The sequence below is a fragment of the Rhinopithecus bieti genome, unplaced genomic scaffold (genome assembly GCF_001698545.2).
Source record: "Rhinopithecus bieti isolate Rb0 unplaced genomic scaffold, ASM169854v2 scaffold_6933, whole genome shotgun sequence".
In the NCBI taxonomy this organism is placed as follows: Eukaryota; Metazoa; Chordata; class Mammalia; order Primates; family Cercopithecidae; genus Rhinopithecus; species Rhinopithecus bieti.
The window spans coordinates 542,735-565,531 of NW_016805426.1; the positions used below are offsets into that span (position 1 = coordinate 542,735).

Here is a 22,797-nt window from a genome sequence, read left to right on the forward strand (position 1 = left end):
AAAAAAAAAATTCTATTTTTTATTTTATCTAAAAGAATTTTGAGACAGGGCCTCTCTGTCACCCAGGTTGGAGCGCAGTGACGCGATCACAGCTCACTGCTGCTTTGATTTCCTGGACTCAAGCGACCCTCCTGCCTCAGCCTCCACAATACCTGGGACTACAGGCACGTATCACCACATCTGGCTAATTTTCTTATTTTTTGAAGAAACAGGGTCTTGCTACGTTGCCCGGACTGGTCTTCAACTCCCGGCCTAAATCAAACCTCCTACCATGGCCTCCCAAAGCAATGGGATTACAACCGTGAGCCACCACACCATGCCACTGTTAAAAAGGATTCTATTCAAACTCAAACTCCTACTTCTATGTAGATACTTTATTTGGATTAAACTTTCATAGTCATTTAAAAGATTTAAAATAATTTTCAACCCATGATTACACTACTAACTACCCCCAACTGAATGAGAAATTGTTCCTTCCCTTCCCCAACTGTCAATCCTAACCTAGCCCTGATTTTTGCAGTATTTTTTACTTTCTGGCTATGTCTTTTTTATACCGAATATTTTCTCCCCTAATCAGAAGTAAACAGAGATAGAGGAAACTGCCATAATCATTCAAGTTAGGTTTACAGATGAGAAAACTTTTCAGCACTGATGCCAAAATAATTATGACAGAACTTATGAGCACTTTTCCTATTCTCCCAGTCTATATCTTTCCCTCTTCTAAGTTCCCTGGAGGCCTCACCTACCCTTAGTTATACAAATTTATCCTTCCCCAAACTGCTCCATACGAGGACTAAAACGCCTTGAAGAACAAAAGGTATTTTCTAGAGTGTTTGCTATTTAAGAGAGACACTGAAATAGGAAATGTTAACCAGAACTCTTTGGTGAGGCAATAGAGGAAATAATGTTGGGCAGAGAATAAATATCACTCCAAGACTGGGTGCAGTGGCTCATGCCTGTAATCCCAGCACTTTGAGAGGCCAAAGCAGACAAAACACCTAAGGTCAGGAGTTCAAGACCAGCCTGGCCAACATGGTGAAAGCCCGTCTCTACTAAAAACACAAAAATTAGCTGGGCATGTTGGTACATGCCTATAGTCCCGGCTACTCAGGAGGCTGAGGCAGAAGAATCGCTTGAACCTGGGAGGTAAAGGTTGCAGTGAGCCGAGCTCACGCCATTGCACTCCAGCCTGGGTGACAGAGTGAGAGTCCATCTTTAAAAAAAAAAAAAAAAATATATATATATATATATATGTCATTCCAAACTCACCAGGAGTTCCTAAAATCAAAGCTATTGGGGATTAGTAACAAGACCAACTAGAAGATGAGCATCATCAGAATGAGTACTTCTCCTGTTGGCACATTGGGTAATAATATAGTGTAGGGTAAGCTTAGTAACACAATTAAGCACTGGGGCTCTGGAACCACACTACCAGCATTTCAATTCCAACCCAGCTACTTATCCCAGCTACTTACTACCTATGCAATTTTAGGCCTGAGTTTCATCACCTATAAAATGGAGACCCTATGTCATAGTGACGTTTCAGAAGTCAAGTAAGAAAATGATACTGAGTGTTCAATACAAAGCCTTTAAACACAGGAAATGGCCGGGCGCGGTGGCTCAAGCCTGTAATCCCAGCACTTTGGGAGGCCGAGACGGGCGGATCACGATGTCAGGAGATCGAGACCATCCTGGCTAACACGGTGAAACCCCGTCTCTACTAAAAAATACAAAAAACTAGCCGGGTGAGGTGGTGGGCGCCTGTAGTCCCAGCTACTCGGGAGGCTGAGGCAGGAGAATGGCGGAAACCCGGGAGGCGGAGCTTGCAGTGAGCTGAGATCCGGCCACTGCACTCCAGTCTGGGCGACAGAGCGAAACTCCGTCTCCAAAAAATAAATAAATAAATAAACACAGGAAATACTCAACAGAAAGCATAGCCATTATGAATTACTGTGAAAAGAACACTATTAACCCTAGATAAGCTCAGATCCGCCAGCCACAAGGTACATAGTCTATAGATGATCATTTAAACTCTAAGCTTCAAATGGGTAGGAATTTGTGAAAATTTTGTTCACTGATGTGTTCCCAACTGCCTAGAACAGTGTCTGGCACATGATAGACATTCAATAAATATTTGTTGACTGGGTCCTCTCTAAGACTCTTTTCCAGTATAAAATCTCATTATTCTGAGAAAATAGAACTAATTACTAGAGAAAATAAAACTACTTACTAGACGCCAGGGCTTCTGCTTCAGTGGAAGGAACCTTGTAGATTTTTCCACCCTTATAGACGAAGCTTCCTTCAGTCACTTTAAAATCCAGATAGCGAGTTACCTCTGTATAAAGCAGCATCTTAACCAGCTGACCTAGAAAAGTCACATAATTCAAAGTATAACTTAAGACTATAAATTATAAAGAACATTTACTAACACTAATAGCTTCTCAAATTTTTCCTAACAGTGTTCAATAACTCCAACAAAATAATTTTTTTTTGAGACACAGTTTCCCTGTTGCCCAGGCTACAGTGCAATGGCACGATCACGAGCTCACTGCAACCTCACCTCAGCTCCTGGGCTCATGCAAGCTTCCAGCCTGACACTCGCGAGTACCTGGCACCACCATGCCTAGCTAATTTTTTTTTGTATTGTTTTGTAGACATGGGGTTTTGCCATGTTGCCCAGGCTGGTCTCAAACTCCTAAGTTCAAACAATCCACCCACCATGGCCTCCCCAAAGTGCTGGGATTACAGGCACGAGCCACCGCGCCTGGCCCAAAATAATCTCCAAAGTCATATTTTAAATAGGACAACCAGAATGCATACTTATTGCACTGCGTATACAAAGTTTTATTTTTTATTTTTTTCCCTACTCAAGGTTGAATACATAGGTTTTTTTAATATTACAACTTAAAGGTTATCAACTTGCTTTTGCAAAAGCAATGAAAAATTTATTAGAGATATGAGGTGTGAAATTATAGCATTATTGGCCAGGCACAGGTGGCTCACACCTGTAATCCCAGCACTTTGGGAGGCCAAGGAGGAACTATTTGAGCCCAAGTGTCCAAGACCAACCCACACAACACAATGAGACCTCACCTCTACCATAACACACAAAAATTAGCCCAGTGTGGTGGGACACCCAGCAAATCACGACATTGAAGTGAGAAGATCACTTGAGCCTAGGAAGTCAAGGCTGCAGTAAGCTATGATTGCATCATGACACTCCAGCCTGGGTGACAGAGTCCCTGTCTCCAAAACAAATTAATAAAAACAAACAATAGAATATAAACTCAAATAAGGAAAAAGGATAGCAGATGCTTTACTTCATGTGCACAAACAGACCTATAACCAAAAATTTAGTTCTTCAATGTCATCTCAGAAAACAGTACTAATATTACAGCAATCTAAAAAAATACTTAGCCTGTAATCACAGCACTTGGGAGGCTGAGGCAGGCAGATCACTTGATGTCAGTGACCAGCCTGGCCCACATGGTAAAACCCCGTCTCTACTAAAACTACAAAAATTAGCTGGGCGTGGTGGCACACACCTGTAATCCCAGCTACTCGGGAGGCTGAGACAGGAGAATCGCTTGAACCAGAAGGCGCAGGTTGTAGTGAGCCAAGATCATGCCACTGCACTCCAGACTGGGAGACAGAGCGAGACTCCGTCTCAAAAAAAAAAAAAAAAAAGAAAACTTAGATCCTCTAAAATAAAAAAAAAAATGAAAAGATAATTTAAAAACCCTACAAACTAGAAAAACATTAAAATAATGCTGTTTCAAAAGGCCCAGTTATCTAAAACTGTCATAACCATCAACAGGTAAGTCTGTGCCAAAGGCTTACAATCTTGGTATGTATTATGCCACAGTATCATGTTTCTACAGAACCAGTTACTAATAAGTCACAACCCCTTCCTTACTTTTCTAACTTATTGACTCCAGACACCTAATGGACCATGTTACTCACCATGCTGTTCCATTCAACAAAATCCAGTTCCTCATACCCAGAATAGTACTGTCAAAAGTTAGTTTTGATAGTAAAATTGCAATCAAAGTACTGTCATAAATTTAAGTTAGAATTCTTTACCATTAGCCATAAGGAACTTGGGAATCAAGTCAACATTCCAGTCTCTTCCTCTCCCCATTGACTCAGGTGGTGATCCTGGTATTTTAAATCTTTTGTACAACTAAAAGCAAAGGAAAAAATAGCCATAATGTTAACAAAATTTAATTTTTTATTACAATATGTACACATTTTTTATTAAGTGCTTTTAGTATAACTAAACACCACTACACTAGTAAAGTATAAGGGCATTTCATCTTTTATCAGATAAAATTTTTAGCAAGGTCCAATATATATGTAAGTCAATTACTAAACTCATAAATGTTAAAATTAACAAATATGGCAGAAGTAAGGTTTTTCACCAGGAGAAAAGAAAGAATATAAAACAAGGCCAGACGCAGTGGCTCATGCCTGTAATCCCAGCACTTTCTAATCCACGAGGTGGGTGGATCCCTTGAGATCAGGAGTTTGAGACCAGCCTGACCAACATAGTGAAACCCTGTCTCTACTAAAAATACAAAAATTGGCAAAGCGTGGTGGCTCACGCCTGTAATCCCAAGCACTTCGGGAGGCCGAGGCGGGTGGATCAGGAGGTCAGGAGTACAAAACCAGTCAGGACAAGATGGTGAAACCCCATCTCTACTGAAAATACAAAAATTAGCAGGGTGCAGTGGCAGGCGCCTGTAATCCTGGCTACTCAGGAGGCTGAGGCAGGAGAATCGTTTCAACGCGAGAGGCAGAGGTTGCAGTGAGCCAAGATAGCGCCACCACACTGCAGCCTGGCAACAGAGTGAGACTCCGTCCCAAAAAAAAAAAAATTAGCTGGGTGTGGTGTAATCCCAGCTACTCAGGAGGCCGAGGCAGGAGAATCACATGAACCTGGGAGGTCGAGGTTGCAGTGAGCTGGGATGGCACCACTGTACTCCAGCCTGAGTGACAAAGCGAGACTCCATCTCAATAAATAAATAAAACAAGATTATTTGTCAATGACACTGTATAGTTCTCTATATGGACTGTATATGCAGAACTAGGGTGTCTCTGACAAATAGCAATCATTTAAATTCATTCTCTCCCAAATAAAAAGCTATCAAAGGCTTAATTTTGCTTTCGTATTATGTAAGGAATTCAAAATAAACCTTAGATTCTTCCTAATCAGAAAATACAATTAAAATTAGTTCCAGTTCATTTACAATTTTTGAGCTTTACTTAGGTATAACTGATACATAAATAACTGCCTACTTCCTGCGTACATTTTGGTGAGTCTAGACACAGGGTACACCCGTAACATCACAAGGTACCAATCATATCCATCACCTCCAAAAATGTCCTTTTGTTCTTTTATGATGTGGTAAGAATACTCAATTAATTTATAATTCACATGAAATGAAGAAGCTCAGATTTCAAAAAGCTTGTAAAGTTAGAGAACAGTCACTTGAGCTCATGAATCCTACTGCTAAGGTAGAACAGAATAAGCAAAATTAGTAGATATTTATTCAATGAAAATTCTGGCTGGGCGCGGTGGCTCATGCCTGTAATCCCAGCACTGTGGGAGGCCAAGGCAGGCAGATCACCTGAGATCAGGAGTTCAAGACCAGCCTGATCAACATGGTGAAACCCCACCTCTACTAAAAATACAAAAAGTTAGCTGGACATGATAGTGTACTTCTGTAGTCCCAGCTACTTGGGAGGCTGAGGCACGAGAATCGTTTGAGCCCAGGAGGTGGAGGTTGCAGTGAGCTGAGATAGTGTCACTGCACTACAGCCTGGGTGACAGAGAAAGACTCCATCTAAAAAAAAAAAATCATGACTCCCTGAATACATCTGGGGAGAAAAGAAGGAAAAGGAATCTTACTCATTGTATTGAAGATCAGCTAAGAAATATACTAGGCCAGGCGCAGAGGCTCACATAATCTCAGCACTTTGGAAGGCCAAGGCAGGCAGATCACTTGAGGAGTTCGAGACCAGCATGGCCAACAAGGAGAAACCCCCATGTCTACTAAAAATACAAAAAATTAGCCAGGCATGGTTGTCCATGCCTGTAATCCCAGCTACTCAGAAGGCTGAGGCACAAAAATCACTTGAACCCAAGAGATGGAGGTTGCAGTGAGCTGAGACTGCACCACTACACTCCAGCTTGGACAACAGAGCAAGACTCTGTCTCAAAAAATAAAATAAAAATAAAACAAAATTAAGAAAAGAAAAAAACTGTGAGGAGATTTGTAGATTAAGAAAATAAAGAGGTGCCCAGGCATGGTGGCTCTCACCTATAATCCCAACACTTTGGGAAGCCAAGGTGGGAGGATCACTTGAGGCCAGGAGTTTGAGACCAGCCTGGGCAACACAGAGAGACCCTCATCTCTACAAAAAATAAAATAAGCCAGGCAAGTGGTATGCATCTTTAACCCTACTACTTAGGAGGCTGATGCAGGAGGATCGCTTGAGCCCAGGAGTTCAAGGCTATAGCAAGCTACGATACACTGCTGCACTTCAGCCTGGGCAACAGAGCAAGACTCTGTCTCTTAAAAACAAGTAACAACAAAGAATAAAGCACTCAGGCTTGGTGGCTCACGCCTGTAATCCCAGCAGTTTGGGAGGCCAAGGCAGACAGATCACATGAGGTCAAGGGTTTGAGACCAGCCTGGCCATGATGGTGGAACCCCGTCTGTACTAAAAATACAAAAATTAGCCAGGCATGGTGGTGCACGCCTGTAATCTCAGCTACTTGGGAGGCTGAGGCAGGAGAATCACCTGAACCCAGACGGTGGAAGCTGTAGGGGGGTGAGACCATGCCACTGCATTCCAGCCTGGGCGGCAGAGCGAGATTCTGTCTCCAAAATAAATAAATAAATAAGAGAATAAAGAGAAAATTATACCAAATACAAAAGACTAAATACTAAAATACTAAACAGCTACATTAAGAGATTACTGGGATCACCGGGAAATTTAAATGTGGTTCTGGATATGATATAATGGTATTATGCTTATGTAGGAGAATGTTATTCTTAGCAGATGAATGCTGAAATATTTCACTCAAGCCTCATTATGTCTTATTACTTTCAATGGATCAAAATCAGTAAACAAAAAGAGACATGAAAAAAATACAGCAAACGTTAACTGCTGAACTCCAATGGAAGTTTTTTTTATACATCATATTATTAAGTATTTCTGTATTACTGAATATAGAAAAACATCCTTTTTGATAAGTATTGCCTAGTAAGTCACTGATTAAATAAAAGTCATTGGGCCAGGCGCGGTGGCTCAAGCCTGTAATCCCAGCACTTTGGGAGGCTGAAACGGGCGGATCACGAGGTCAGGAGTTCGAGACCATCCTGGCTAACACAGTGAAACCCTGTCTCTACTAAAAAAATACAAAAATTAGCCAGACGAGGTGGCGGGCGCCTGTAGTCCCAGCTACTCGGGAGGCTGAGGCAGGAGAATGGTGTGAACCCGGGAGGCGGAGTTTGCAGTGAGCTGAGATCCGGCCACTGCACTCCAGCCTGGGTGACAGAGCGAGACTCCGTCTCAAAAAAAAAAAACAAAAAACAAAAAAAAAAGTCATTGATGATAACTATCTCCCATAAAACACAGTACGGGTCATATCCATAAATGTAGGTGTTCAACAAACCTCACACAGAAAAACAAATCAATATATCAAAACGCACTGTGGAAATGCTATGTGTCCACATTCAAAAGAAGTAGGAAACAGGGCAGTATAGCAAAAGGAACTAAGTTTTGTAGTCACGTAACGGGTTTACAACCCATCTCAGATTTTAACCCCCCAGAGACTATGTTAAATGGAGATTTAAAAAATATCTTTGAGGGACTGAGAGAATAAATAAAACGATGAGGAAAGCACTGGACTTGTGCTGGCACATCAGGCGATCCTCTACCCTCCCTTCCTAGACTGTACTCTATCAATGCTAAGAGATAACTGCTCCACATAGCAACAGAAGTGAAAATGTAAATTTCTATGAGCTTCAAACTAGAAGCTCCTGAAAAACAGTGCTTCAGATATTCTATTTAATAAAACAAAATAAGACCATCTCTAAGGAATAAGGTAGAGATTCACAAGTGAAATACAAAGTGTGAAAGGCATATAAAATTTGACTAACACTTGGCAGGGTGCGGTGGCTCACGCCTGTAATCCCAGCATGTCGGGAGGCCAAGGCAGGCAGATCACGAGGTCAGATCGAGACCATCCTGGCTAACACGGTGAAACCCTGTCTCTACTAAAAATACAAAAAATTAGCCGGGCATGGTGGCGGGTGCCTGGAGTCCCAGCTACTTGGGAGGCCGAGGCAGGATAATGGCATGAACCCAGGATGTGGAGCTTGCAGTAAGCTGAGATAGTGCCACTGCACTCCAGCCTGGGCGACACAGCGAGACTCTGTCTCAAAAAAAAAAGAAATTTGACTAACACTTACATCTTCCAGTGGTGTTATAGATGCACTCTCTCCTCCATAGTAAGGGTTTCGATCCATATGAAGAACTTTCTTGCCATTCACTGACATTATACCTGACAGGATACATTCCTATAGAAAAAGCACAGTATCTTGAAAAGAGACTTCTACAGCATGTTTAAAACAGATCTTTTTTTTTTAAGCCCACCATTACACATTCTCTTAGTAATTACACTTATATTCATGCATCATAACATAATTTATGAAGAAAGTCCTTAAGAAACCAGGTGTGGTATGCAGGCCCCTGTGCATCCCAAGATTAAAACTGTTTCATAATAACACTAAGACATTAGTCACCTTTTTATTTTTTTATTTTTAGTTTTTGAGATAGAGTTTCACTCTTGTTGCCCAGGCTGGAGTGCAATGGTGCAATCTCAGCTCACTGCAACCTCCACCTCCCAGGTTCAAGCAGTTCTCCTGCCTCAGCCTCTTGAGTAGGTGGGGTTACAGGTGCCCACCACCCCGGCAAATTTTTTGTTTTTTTTTTTGTTTTTTTTTTTTTTGGAGACGGGGTCTCACTCTGTCGCCCAGGCTGGAGTGCAGTGGCCCCATCTCGGCTCACTGCAAGCTCCACCTCCCGGGTTCACGCCATTCTCCCGCGTCAGCCTCCGAGTAGCTGGGACTACAGGTGCCCGCCACCACGCCCGGCTAGTTTTTGTATTTTTAGTAGAGACGGGGTTTCACCATGTTAGCCAGGATGGTCTTGATCTCCTGACCTCGTGATCCACCCGCCTCGGCCTGCCAAAGTGCTGGGATTACAGGCTTGAGTCACCGCGCCCGGCCGAATTTTTTGTATTTTTAGCAGAGACAGGGTTTCACCGTGTTGGCCAGGCTGGTCTTGAACTCCTGACCTCAGGTGATTCTCCCGCCTCAGCCTCCCAAAGCGCTGGGATTACAGGCGTTAAGCCACCGCGCCCGGCCTAGTCACGTTTTTAAACAGTGTTGACATTTCCACTGATGATGTAAAATCAATGGTGGATAAAACTAAGACAGGGCTCTAAACTATACTAGTAGTCATTATATTCTTCATCGCCAGGCATTCACTTAAGGATGTCTTTGATAGGGTGGGTGCAGCGGCCCACACCTGTAATCCCAACACTTTGGGAGGCCAGGGCAGGTGGATCACCTGAGGTCAGGAGAGCAAGACCAGCCTGACCAACATGGTGAAATCCCATCTCTACTAAAAATACAAAACTTAGCTGGGCGTGGTGGTGCATGTCTGTAATCCCAGCTACTCAGGAGGCTGAGGCAGAAGAATCTCTTGAACCAGGTAGCTGGAGGCTGCAGTGAGCTGAGATCGCTCCACTGCACTCTAGCCTGGTGACAGAGCAAGACTCCATCTCAAAAAAAAAAAAAAAAAAAAGAATTACGGAAAGCTTACAACTACCACCACGGGCACGTCAGGTTCCCCAATACATGAAGAACTTTTCTGACATTATCAGTGACAATACTAACAAACATGATTTTTGATATTGTAAAATGAAATGTGTCAACATTGAGAAGACCCGCTTTACTCAGAGTAAACCTTATTTTCCAAATAACGGATGAATGAAATTACAAAATCACACAGGAGGAAAAAAGAGGAATTTGAAGTGCAAGCTAGATCAATGGGTTTTAATATATCAGAATATAAAACATTCATTAATGTGGCTTCAGATTTCATAATGGAATCAATCTTTTAAAAACTACCACTTGTGCTTTTGTGTAAACCAAAGAATATCTATAAAAACCTGAAAAGCTATTTAATTACTCCTCCCTTTTCCAACTACATGTCTGTGTGAGACCTGTTTTCATATATTTCAGCCGAGACAATACATCACAACAGAACTGAATACAGAAGCATGTATGTGAATTCAGTTTTATTAAGCCAGACATTAAAGGATTTGCATAAAATGTAAAATATTGATAGTCTTCTCACAATTTTTAGAAAATATACTCAGGCAGATGACTTAAGCCCAGGAGTTGGAGACCAGTCTGGACAACAGGGCAAAACTCTATCTCTACAAAAAATACAAAAATTAGCTGAGTGTGGTGGTGAGCACCTGTAGTCCCTGCTACTCAGGAGGCTGAGAGGTGGGAGGATTACTTGAACCCCCAAGGGTGAGGGTGCAGTGAGCCGTGAAAAGGCTACTGCACTTCAGCCTGGGTGACAAAGTGGGATCCTATCTCAATAACAAAAAAAAAGTACATATACAGTTAAAATTGTTATACATGTTAACATGTAATTAGTTTATTATTTGTCAGTAAATTATTTATTCCTCCATTTCTAATATGATATCAATAGCTACAACCTTCATAAACAAAAGCTCTTCAAGATCCTTAAATTTTTAGAATGTAAACAGATCCTGAGACTAAAAAGTTTGAATACTAGAGCCCTAAGCAAAGCATATAGGATAACCACCAATAAATTGACAATCAACCAAAAAGTATAAATGACCACTCTCAGGAAAAAGATAAAGCAAGCACGAATACACTAACACAAACCAAATTAAGAAGAGGGAAAAAATACAATTAATGTGAAGAAACACAGGAACGGGGCATATAATCACTCAAAAAGGGTTTTGGTGATCAGTGTTTTATTTCTTAAAGAGACAAAGGAAATTCCATGTATCTTTATAAATCTTTAATATTTCTCAAATTTATCCAAAGGACCCTAGATGTCAAAGAACAATCTTATTCTCTACAAGTCTATTTGACTTTGAAACCTGCATTTTTAAAATTCACACAAATTTCAAGTTTTCTTCCATAATGTATCTATTCATTTAGTACTTTTTAAATGTTTTAAATTACTTACCATGAGGTTCAAATTTTACTACAGGAGTGTGAATCATTTTTTCTTTTTTTTTTTTTAATTGAGACAGAAGTCTCACCCTGTTGCCCAGACTCGAATGCAGTGGCGCGATCTTGGCTCACTGCAACCTTCACCTCCCAGGTTCAAGCAGTTCTCCTGCCTCAGCCTCCTGAGTAGCTGGGATTATAGACATGCACCATTATGACTGGCTAATTTTTGTATTTTTAGTAGAGATGGGGTTTCACCATGTTGGCCAGGTTGGTCTTGAACTCCTGGTCTCAAGTGATCTGCCCACCTTGGCCTCCCAAAGTGCTGGGATTACAGACGTGAGCCATTACGCCCGGCCTGAATCATTCTTTCCTTGGCTCAAGAAACAAAACATTCTAAGCACTCCAGAAGGCCTTCATGCCCTATTCCAATCCTAACCACCACCATCTCCCAGCACTCTCATAATTTCTAATAGCAAAGATTTGTTCTGCCTGCTTCTGAACTCTGTAAAAATGTAATCATGTGTATTAACTTTCTGCATCTGACATTATGCAACATGTTTCAAGATTCTTTCATGTTTTGTGCATGGTCTATTTATTCTCATTGCTATAGAGCAAAGGTCCCCAGAGATGAGACAAATCCAGCCTGAAGGCTATTTCTGTGAAGTTTTATTGGTAAATACCCATATCTGTTCATGTACATACTGTTTATGGCTGTTTTCCTAGTACCACAGCAGAGTTGGGCAGCTGTGAGAGAGACCAGAAAGTCTACATAACCTAAAATATTTACTATCTGGAGCTTTTTTTTTTTCTCAAAGACGGAGTTTCACTCTTGTCGCCCAGGCTAGAGTGCAATGGCACAATCTCAGCTCACCGCAATCTCCCCCTCCCGGGTTCAAGCGATTCTCCTGCCTCAGCCTCCCAAGTAGCTGGGACTACAGGCATGCACCACCACGCCCGGCTAATTATTGTATTTTTAGTACAGACGAGGTTTCAATATCTTGGCCATGCTGGTCTCGAACTCCTGACCTGATGATCCACCCGCCTCAGCTTCCCAAAGAGCTGGGATTACCGGTGTGAGCCATGGCACCCGGCTACTATCTGGAGCTTTACAGAGTGTATGGCTAACCCTGCAAGCAGGGCATCTCAGTGTGGTTCCTGACTTGGCATCACCTGCCAACTTGTTAGAAATGTAAATTCTATGCAGATTTCCAAACTTCAGGTTGTATCCACATCACCTGGAAGGCTTGAAGAAACAGACTGCTGGGCCCCATTTCCAGAGCTTCTGAGTTAGTACATCTGAGGCTGGATCTGAGAATTTGCTCTTAAAAAAAAAAAAAAAAAAAAGTGGCGGGGGCAGACAGGGTCTCACTTTGTTGCCCAGCCTGGAGTGCAGTGGTGTGATCATGGCTCACTGCAGCTTCAACCTCTAGGCTCAAGAGATCCTCTCACCTCAGCCTCCAGAGTAGCTGAGACTACAGACATGTGCCACCACGCCTAATTTTTTAACTTTTTGTAGTGACAGGTATCTCACTATGTTGCCCAGCCTTGGCCTTGCAAAGCAAGGTTTGCTGAAGCAATCCTGCGTTGTCCTCCCAAAGTGCTGGGACTACAGGTGTCACCACCACTGATGCTGATGAGGTGATACTGATGATGCTGGTCCAGGACCAATTTCGAGAATGACTAAAGCTGTGTTTGCAAATTTTATTATACATAAGAATAACCTGGAGATCCTGTTAAACTGTAGATTCTGACTCTGTGTAATAGCTGGGTTGGGGCCTAAACGTCTGCATTTCTGGTAAATTCTCAGGTGTTGCAGATGCAGCTGATCTATGTATCACACTTTGGGTAACACAGCTGTAGATGATTCCATTGAATGAATATACCACAATTTACTTCTCCATTCTACTCTTGGTGGATATTTGGATAGTTTAGTTTCCAGTTTTTTACTATTACAAATAATGCTCTGTGAACATTCTCACATGTGTCTTTTAAGTGTACATTTCTGTTATATATCAAGAAGAGTATAAATACATTCAACAGATATTACCAAACAGCTTTCCAAAACGGTTGTACCAATTTACACTTTTGTCAGCAGTGAAAGTCCCCATTGTTTCAAATCCTTGACCCCTTAAGTAGTTGCCTTTTTAACTGTAGCCATTCTAGTTAAGAAGTGATTTAATTTGCATTTCCTGAAGACAAATAAGGTTGAATACTTTTTAAATAGTTGATTAATTATTAGGGACCAGCGTGGTGGCCCATGCCTATAATCCCAGCACTTTGGGAGGCCAAGGTGGGAGAATCGCTCGAGCCCAGAAATTCAACACCAACCTATGCAACTTAGTGAGACCCCATCTCTACAAAAGAAAATAAAATTAAAAAAAAAAACAAAAACTGTTTACTGATGATCAAGCTAAGTGATAAGGCACTTTTGGTAAGTGCCTATTTTCCCCATTTTTTAAATGGGTTGTCTTTTCTCACTGCTTTATAAAAGTACTTTATATACTATACATAAACCCTTTCTTAGTTACACGTACTGCAATTATCTTCTTCCATTCTGTGGCCTGCCTTTTCACTTTCTTCATCAAGTCTTCATAAAAGGAAATGAAGGTATTTTACAACTACAAAAATCAAGCCTAATACTGACTAAAACAATTTACTTTTTTTTTGGTGGGGGGGAAGAAATCAACCTAAAGCAGCACCAACATACAGTTCTACATATGAAAATAAAATATTTACTATCTTAAAAATAAGTTATGACACAACAGAGGAAGAACAGTTACATTCCCAGCTGACAAAGGTAGACTGCAGGGTTCAACTTTTGAAAGCAAAATCTCCGCAAGCAAATTAGAGTGTTGCACAGCTTCTGTATATAACCTTTCACACTAAGCATGATCCACCAGACCATGGCTGTAAAGCAAGCACTGAGGCCTAAAATAAAGAGCCCAGTAATTTAAAGATGTGCCCAAGTCCAAAGAGCTGACAGCAACTACCTTCAAAGGCACCACTCGGAGCAAATATGACAAGAGCTAACTAAAGCTAATAAAAAATCTGCAGGCCCAGTGGTTCCTCTATACCCAACTATTATAAAAGACTGCTTCCACACTGCTAAAAGAATATATAATAGCACAAACATAATACTTCAAACTTTGGGACATGTTTAAAACTTTAAACATGTTTTAAAACATGGGGTGAAGTCTCAAAATTAAATTCTACTACAACCTATCTGGTGAATACACAATATTCACAAGCAAAGCACATTAAAGCCATAGAAACTAAGCTTCTCTTTTTCACACTAGAAAAGCTGGTCCATCATGTACGTCAAGTATACTGCTAACTTTAACCAGGAAACTTGTATGTGAATGAATATTCACCAACATGAGTTTTAAATGTAACAGGTAAGAGTACCCACCTACAAATGACCTAAGCAGGATAAGAATACATATTCACATCCAAAATCACTAAGACTGTAAAATCATCTTCAGAATCCAAGTTTTTTTTTTTGTTTGTTTGTTTTTTTTTTTTTTGAGACGGAGGCTCGCCCTGTCCCCCAGGCTGGAGTGCAGGGGCCGGATCTCAGCTCACTGCAAGCTCTGCCTCCCGGGTTTACGCCATTCCCCTGCCTCAGCCTTCCGGGTAGCTAGGACTACAGGCGCCCGCCACCTCACCCGGCTAGTTTTTTGTATTTTTTTTTAGTAGAGACGGGGTTTCCCTGTGTTAGCCAGGATGGTCTCGATCTCCTGACCTCGTGATCCGCCCGTCTCGGCCTCCCAAAGTGCTGGGATTACAGGCTTGAGCCACCGCACCCGGCCCAGAATCCAAGTTCTATATGACACTAGCATCTGTCACCCACCTGGCACTTGATAGTTCTCCTACATAAAAAGAGGTAACCAGCCAAAATGGTTTTCAATGTTTAATTGCACCAAAGTGCTAGTATGTGTAGATATGTGGATGTGGGGCTGGGGGACAGAACCATCAGCGATACTGATGCTCTCTTCCTTCAGCACCCTACACATAGCACCAGAGTTGCAATAATCAAAAACAGAATAACTCATTTGGACAACACCCAAACATATTAGACAAAGCACCTGAAGAGGCCGAATGGAATTTGTATATATGAATTGTTATACCTAAATGGTGTTTCCATGGCCAGTAACACTAAATGGTATGCTGAAAAATTAATGCCCACTCCCCACCCCCAATTACAGAGCAATTTAGACTTGGAAGGGAACAGAGCCAAAATTTATTAGTATTTTGATATACCTTCCTAGTGACAAACTAAACACCTAGTGACAAACTAAACTCTATACCCCATCCAGGCAAGGTGGCTCACACCTGAAATCCTAACACTTTGGGAGGACAAGGCAGGAGGACTGCTTGAGCCCAGGAGTTCGAGACCAGCCTGGGCAATATGGCAAAACCCCATTTCCACAAAAAATACCCAAATCACATGCCACCTGTAGTTCCAGCTAACTTGGGAAGCTGAAGCGGCAGGATCGCATCAGCCTGGAAGGTTGAGGCTACAGTGAGCTGTCATCACACAACTGCACTCCAGCCTAGGTGAGAGACTGAGACCCTGTCTCAAAAACAAACAAAAAAAATCCTCTACGCCCTATCAAATCCTACTGCATTTTAAAGTTGTTATGGGCCGGGTACGGTGGCTCTCGCCTGTAATCCCAGCACTTTGGGAAGCTGAGGCAGGCAGATCACCTAAGGTCAAGAGTTCGAAACCAGCCTGGCCAACAGGGTAAAACTCCATCTCTACTAAAAATACAAAAAAAATTAGCCAGGCATGGTGGTGAGCACCTGTAATCCCAAACACTTGAGAGGCTGAGGCAGAAGAATTACTTGAACCAGGGAGGCAGAGGTTGCAGTGAGCCAAGATTGAACCACTGCACTCCAGCCTGGGTAACAGAGAGCTCTGTCTAGAAATAAAAAGTACTGTTATGGGGAAAAGAAAAAAAAAAAAAGCAAAACTACAAATATAAACACATACACACAAACGCAACCAGGAGTACAAAGTATCTAATAATTAATATTAAGGTGCCTTTTCAAAACTACTTACCTAGAAATATGTGAAAATATATTACCCAGAAAAATTTTAAATCAGTTTATTTCAATGGCATATATCTTACAGCAACAACATAATAAAAATGGCTGTTTGTTTTATGAAGAATGTTTCTTTAAATGACTCTGCCCCTCCAATACATCGCATTAAAAACTGTCAGCCAGGCGTGGCTCATGCCTGTAATCCCAGCAATTTGGGAGGCCTAGGCGAGTGGATCACCTGAGGTCAGGAGTTCGAGACCAGCCTGACCAATATGGTGAAACCCCGTTTCTACTAAAAATACAAATATTAGCAGGGCATGGAGACGGGCACCTGTAATTCCCAGCTACTCAGAAGGCTGAGGCAGGAGAACTGCTTGAACCTGCGAGGCAGACGTTGCAGTGAGCCAAGATCACATCACTGCACTCCAGCCTGGGCAACAGAGCGAGACTCTATCTCAAAAAAAAAAAAAAAGTCAAAAGATACCTTCTCTTGAAATGTGGCTAATTATATTACTCTCCTGCTCAAAGTCCTCTCACTGCCTTGAAGATAATTTTCACATTTCTTAGTCTAGAATCTCTCTCCAAACCTGTTTCAAGCAAAATAAACCACTCCCCATTCCCTACATACATCTTTTTTTTTTGAGACGGAGTCTTGCTCTGTCACCCGGGCTGGAGTGCAGTGGCAGGATCTCAGCTCACTGCAAGCTCCGCCTCCCGGGTTCACACCATTCTCCTGCCTCAGCCTCCGGAGTAGCTGGGACTACAGGCGCCCGCCACCTCGCCCGGCTAGTTTTTTGTATTTTAGTAGAGACGCGGTTTCACCGTGTTCGCCAGGATGGTCTCGATCTCCTGACCTCGTGATCCGCCCGTCTCGGCCTCCCAAAGTGCTGCGATTACAGGCTTGAGCCACCGCGCCCGGCCCCCATTCCCTACATACATCTTTGACTTAACATTGACTTACACAGGTCTCTGCCTAAAAAATCATTCCTCCATTCAAAGCTTGCCAGTATTTTTTAAAGCCAGCTAAATATCTCCTTCTTTATGAAGGTTTCCCTGACTGCCTGTCTGAACTCCTGTAAGTGCGCCTCTTAGGGGACTTACTGCTTTCTCATACGAATTCTTATTAGTTACTCCCCAACACGAGGACAAGCTACTTACAGACAGGTTCTGTGTTTACCTTTTTACTGCCCATAACTGATCACAATAGTCACTGGAAGTTTAAATAACTGAAGCTGAAACTATTACTCCAGTAAGAGTCTCCAATCAGGTACCATGGGAAGGAAGACAGAGGTAACTGCCGTGTATCACGCATGTGAACATCTACCAGTGGTCTTTAAAACCCAATGTCACACTACTGTCATCTCTACATGCTAAAGTATGTCTAATTTCACTTGTATTTTCTTTCGGCCAGGATGCTTAACGCTGGTTTAAACTGCCTACAACACAGCTCCCAAGTGTAACAGCATTTGCAAATATTGATCCTATGCTCACTACTGTAGTGAATAGAAAGTCCTTTGTCTACAGAACTCTAACACAGCTATAAGCAAGAACTCTCGAGGAGCAAATCTAAGATTAAGCAAATGCAAGAGGCAATCTGAATTATAGTTCATAATTTTAAAATCAAGTATAAAACCTCTTCTCTGAATCTGAAATCACAAAATTTTGATAAAGAGAAATGGGGAAAAGTATCTGGGATGTAAAGCAAGTTTTTAGACATATGATGCTGAGAATCATCTGGCTAAATATCACTAAAGTATATATTTCTATTCATAAATCCTCACTGTGTAGAACAAAAAAAATGGGAAGAAAAAAACCTCTGGGAAGCACAAATAACTGTGGAACTACTCTTATTTTTTTAATCTACTATGTCTAACAAGACTCGTGAACTTATTTCCAAGTCCATAGTGAACTATGTGCAAAATATGTGGTGAGAGGCTGCCCACACATGCTGAAAGCAGAGAAAAGTAAATGTTACCAGCCTAACGGTAAAGTAAGATAGAGGGAAAAAATTTGAAGAGTAAACTCAAGAGCTCAAAAAGCAGAGCAGCCTGAGAGTAAAGGGGGCAAAAGTTCCTACAAAGCTGGCGGGGTCTTCATGGCTTCACCATGTTACAGCACAATACAATAATTAATCTTCACTACGTGAAATCTTAGTTATCGAGTAAATTATGTTTCTTAGTTTGTTAGAGAAGTTGTGACAGCATTTAGAAAGGCATTGTCCAAAAGCTGTGCTCTTTAGAAATAACCCTTAATTCCTTAGAAAATTCAATTGTGTGGAATATTCCTTTTACACACAGAATGAAGATTTTACTCCTTTATGCCAAATCATTTTGTATCTTCTTGATTAAAATGACTATCAATATTTGTGATTATGAGCTTGGACTTAACAACTCATACAAACAAGCACTAAGCAACACAGCAACTCCAGCACTTCCTTACACTTCTTTAAAAGTAACAAGTTCCTAGCACCGAAAGCACTTGCCTTTTTTTAGGTTCTTAAATCTCAGGCACTAATTATAAAGTAAATTTCAAGAAAATTAATTTAACTCCAGACACTCAAAAGTTAATTCTGAGTGCTAACTCTGGTTTTCTCTTCTTCTAATTTTTAGTCATCTAATTCCTGTTAACACTAAAAACAAGGATATAAGATTTCTCATTATCAAAATCATCCTGTCAGCTCTACTCCTATCAAGGATGGTAATAATGTGATTCTCCTGAATTAATATAATTATCAAAGAACATCTCAGAAAACTTACGAGGGCTCACAGAGATTAAAGTTATCACAGCTACAAAATGACAGCAGAAATTGGTCTGATTTCTAGTTAAGTATGCATCTACCATTTATCAAAAACTTCACAATCCAAATGAAAATTTAAACGAAGTGCATTATCTTAACTTGTTATATAAAAAGACTGTTTCACCATCTTTGATACAAAGTGATGTGAATGGGGCTTGTGGAAGCCTGCATGATGGTGGATTTGCACTCACTCGTCCATGCTCAACTGACCTCGATTGTGAGCAAATCTGAAAGACCAGCAACAACCATAGAAAAACGGTGGAACTAACCGGCTCTAACAACACGCTGGCAGCAACACTACCCATTCCAACGGGCAAAATCCACCACAAACTACTAAGCGCAGTCTGGAATCCCAATGAGGCACTTAAAAGAAAAAGCACAAAACCTGCAGTGGGTAGGGCTTATTCATTTAGGCATCCAACAGTCTTCCAGCTTTTCAAAGACATTGACAGGATTATTCCTGAATTTGTCAAACATAACAAAGTATTCTGAATTAATATTCTCTAATAATTGCATATAACTATAAACAGAAAATGACAGGCCAGAAAACACCATTCTAAGTCTTAACAAACCTTTCCTAAAAAATTAGCCAAATAAAAGTCCGAAGGTTTTCTCTTGCCTAGAGACATTTAAAAGTGTTATTTTGGGATGTTACCTGTTAAAAAAAAAAAAAAATTAGTTTGAACCTGACAGATTATAATAAATTTCAAAAAACTTGAAGGGGAAGTCTACATTAAATGACGCAGGAATTTAAAGTCAGAGTACATAGGATACACAAGATTTACATCAGTATTCATCTTAAATATGATCAAGCAGCCCAAAGTTAGAATTTCAAAGTTCCCAAAAATCGATAGTTAAAATGGTTTTCTCCAAATTCTTTTGCAAGATGAACAGTCTTCATAAAAAACAAAAACAAAAACAAAACAGGAAAAGTACAAACTACAGAACCTGCCTGCATTATCTACAGTTAACCTAAAGTTCCCTAAGCAGACAGATAACCAGGAAAATCAATATACCATGGTATTAGGTACACCTTGCATTCATATATATTACAATGCATTCTTCATGTTGTTATTGATTTATCTTCCAACTCCCTGAAGAAAGCTTCGGAGTACAGAGAACTTGGCCTTTAGCAATCCATCACCAATCCAGTTCTTAGGGGAAAAGAGTCCAGAAGAGACAAAGGAGGCAGGGAACCCACCAAACAAAAGGAAAAGGCGGCGAAGGTCAGGTGCGAAAGCATTTGATAGACAAGTTTTGAAAAAACTCAATTCCAATTCTACAGATGTTCGGTAAGTGGGAATGGAGGGTAGCTAAAAGATTCAATAATACTTTTATTAGCAGGGGGGTGAAAGGATTAAAAGATTAATTTCTGCCTTTTCTCCAAAAATATAAGTTAATCAAGCCCTAGCAGTTTCGAAGTAGTGATTATCCAAGACTTGTCAGGAAACCCCGTGCTCGGCTTTGGCAGCCAGACTGACCCGGGGAAGCGGCCGAGGCGGAATAGGAAATGCAACCTCGAGGCCTGCACCGTCCCCTCTGCCTCGGGTGCTAGTTTCCAACCGGGAGAGGTCACCGGCCCAAAGCGGGGAGCGGGAGCCTCGGCCCGGGCCGCCTTCTCCCTCCACTCCGCTTCCGCAGGGGGGAAGCGCAGCAGCCGGGCTCTGCCGTTACCCCGCCCGGAGTCTCGCGGCCCGCATCTCCATTTCCCCGCCTGCTCCTCACACTGGGAGTCGCCCGATCGCCCCGGGACGCGGGGCGCCCCTGAACCCGCCCGTGCCCCCAGCCACGACTCCCGTCCCGAAAGCTACGGCTGACGGCAGAACGAGACCCCCGAGAAGCTGCGACCCGCGGGCCGTGCAGGAGCCGGGGATGCGCCCGCCCCGGCTGCTCAACCCCGGCCCCTCAGCCCGGGCGCCCACCGTCAGGCCGGTGCCCAGCACGATCACGTCGTACTCCTCATTCATGGCGGGGCAGGCGCGGACGCAGGACCAGAGAAAGGAAAAGGCGCAGGGGCTCCGTGACCACCCTGCGAGTCTGAGAGGCGCTCTCGGGCGCGAAGGAAACGGGAAGAGAGGAGAGGAAAATGGAGCTGGCGACAAGGCGAGACCTGCCGCCACCTCAGACGGGAAGAGAAGAACCGGGCGGGGAGAAAAGGAGAGGGGGCGGGGAGGGGAGGGCGGTGACTGAGCCTCCGCAGCCGGGGCGGGGCCTGCAGGCACCGGGAGGCCGCCAATCAGGCACTTCCGGCACTCTAATTGGTTACATCCCCGTCACTCGTCCAACTTTTTTTCTTCCCCGCCTCTCGCGAGAGGAAAAGGGCGGGGCGTCGCCATTTTGGCTTCCGGTTCCCCTTGCGGTCTCTGCCACCGGGGTCTGGGAGGCGGCGCGTAGACTGGGGTGGAGGTGCACGGAACAGCGGGAGGGGAGTACTGCCGGCCACCACGGTTCTGAGTCCAGCCGTCGGGGCGGGAGCTCGCTCGGTCCAAGGTCCCAGAGCCGGACCGCCGCCGTTGGACTTTGAGCGGATGCGTGCGGCGGCCACGTGGGCGAGGAACGCGGGTCGGGCCGCCTCTCGGGGGTGGCGGCCTTGGTTCCTCCCGCGGGGCTGGGCTCGCCGGGGCCCGGAGCCCGCCGGGAAGAGTTCGGAAATCACACGTGTCCTGTTTCCCGCTCTGTGCCTTCCCTGTTTGGTGCGTTGCCGGTGGGCGCTTTAGGAAAGTGGTAGGAGGAAAAGCGGCTTCTTTTGATAAAAGTAACCCTTAACAGAGATGAAAGTGAAGGCCAGGTTTCATTGGGAAGCCGATCCGCACTTACCAGGGGCTGTAACTTAAAGCCGCTGTAAACGTGGTAGCTGATCCTTGGATGCAAAGGTTTAGGCCCTAAGCTTAGAAACTGTTCCTTGCTTGCCTTCTAACCCCTCCTCTTTTCTAGAATTCTCTTAGGAATCTCTAACTTCATTGAGGACACGGGTGTAAGCAGAAGCTGTGTTCTCAGCTGCAAGAGGCAAATCCCACAAAAGCCTAGGCAGGTGAATTTCCTAAAGGCGTTGACAGTTGGAAAACCTGTGTTTTCACGTGATAAATCTGCATAGTCAGCAGACAATGAAGATTTGGCATTCAAGAACTACTCAACTACTTATCGATAATAGCTATTATGAGCCTGCCTTGATAGACCGAACTTGCTCATATTTAAATCATCCAGATAGAGGAAAGAATGTAACAACTTTTAAAAATGTTTCTTAACCCGTAAATACTTGGATGAGGTATGTTATATTGGACCATGGACCTTTTTCGTGGGGAGGGGAGAAGAAAGCAAAAGTAAAGTTTAAATTTACATTCAACCTTAATTTGATTGTGTATATTTGTCACCAAATAAATTAGTGTAAAGTTGACCATACAACTGATTATGCAACAGTGAGTGTAACCGACTTTTCTTTTGGCTAAGCTAATGATGACTAAAGAAGGTCCTTCTGTTGCTCTGTCTTCACGTCATCAGGGGGTCATACTACCTATATTTTTGGACCAATATGAAATACCCTTTTTTTTTTTTTTTTTTCCCTGAGACGATCTCGCCCTGTCGTCCAGGCTGGAGTGCAGCAGTGCAATCATGCCTCACTGCAGCCTTGATCTCCTGGGCTGAAGCCATCCTCCC

At 42.7% G+C, this 22,797-nt stretch overlaps 1 protein-coding gene across 1 annotated transcript in view; it reads right to left on the bottom strand.

The window, feature by feature from the left end:
• GDI2 (GDP dissociation inhibitor 2) overlaps window positions 1–22,106 on the bottom strand; it is a 51,699-nt gene extending 29,593 nt beyond the window's left edge. The window contains exons 1-4 of the mRNA XM_017872446.1: window positions 21,066–22,106; window positions 8,484–8,591; window positions 4,084–4,183; window positions 2,231–2,365 (exon numbers count right to left, since the gene is read on the bottom strand). Coding sequence (XP_017727935.1) covers window positions 2,231–2,365; window positions 4,084–4,183; window positions 8,484–8,591; window positions 21,066–21,110 — 388 coding nt within the window. The 5' untranslated portion in view covers window positions 21,111–22,106. The remainder of the gene's footprint in view (window positions 1–2,230; window positions 2,366–4,083; window positions 4,184–8,483; window positions 8,592–21,065) is intronic.
• Between the last annotated feature and the right edge of the window lie 691 nt (window positions 22,107–22,797).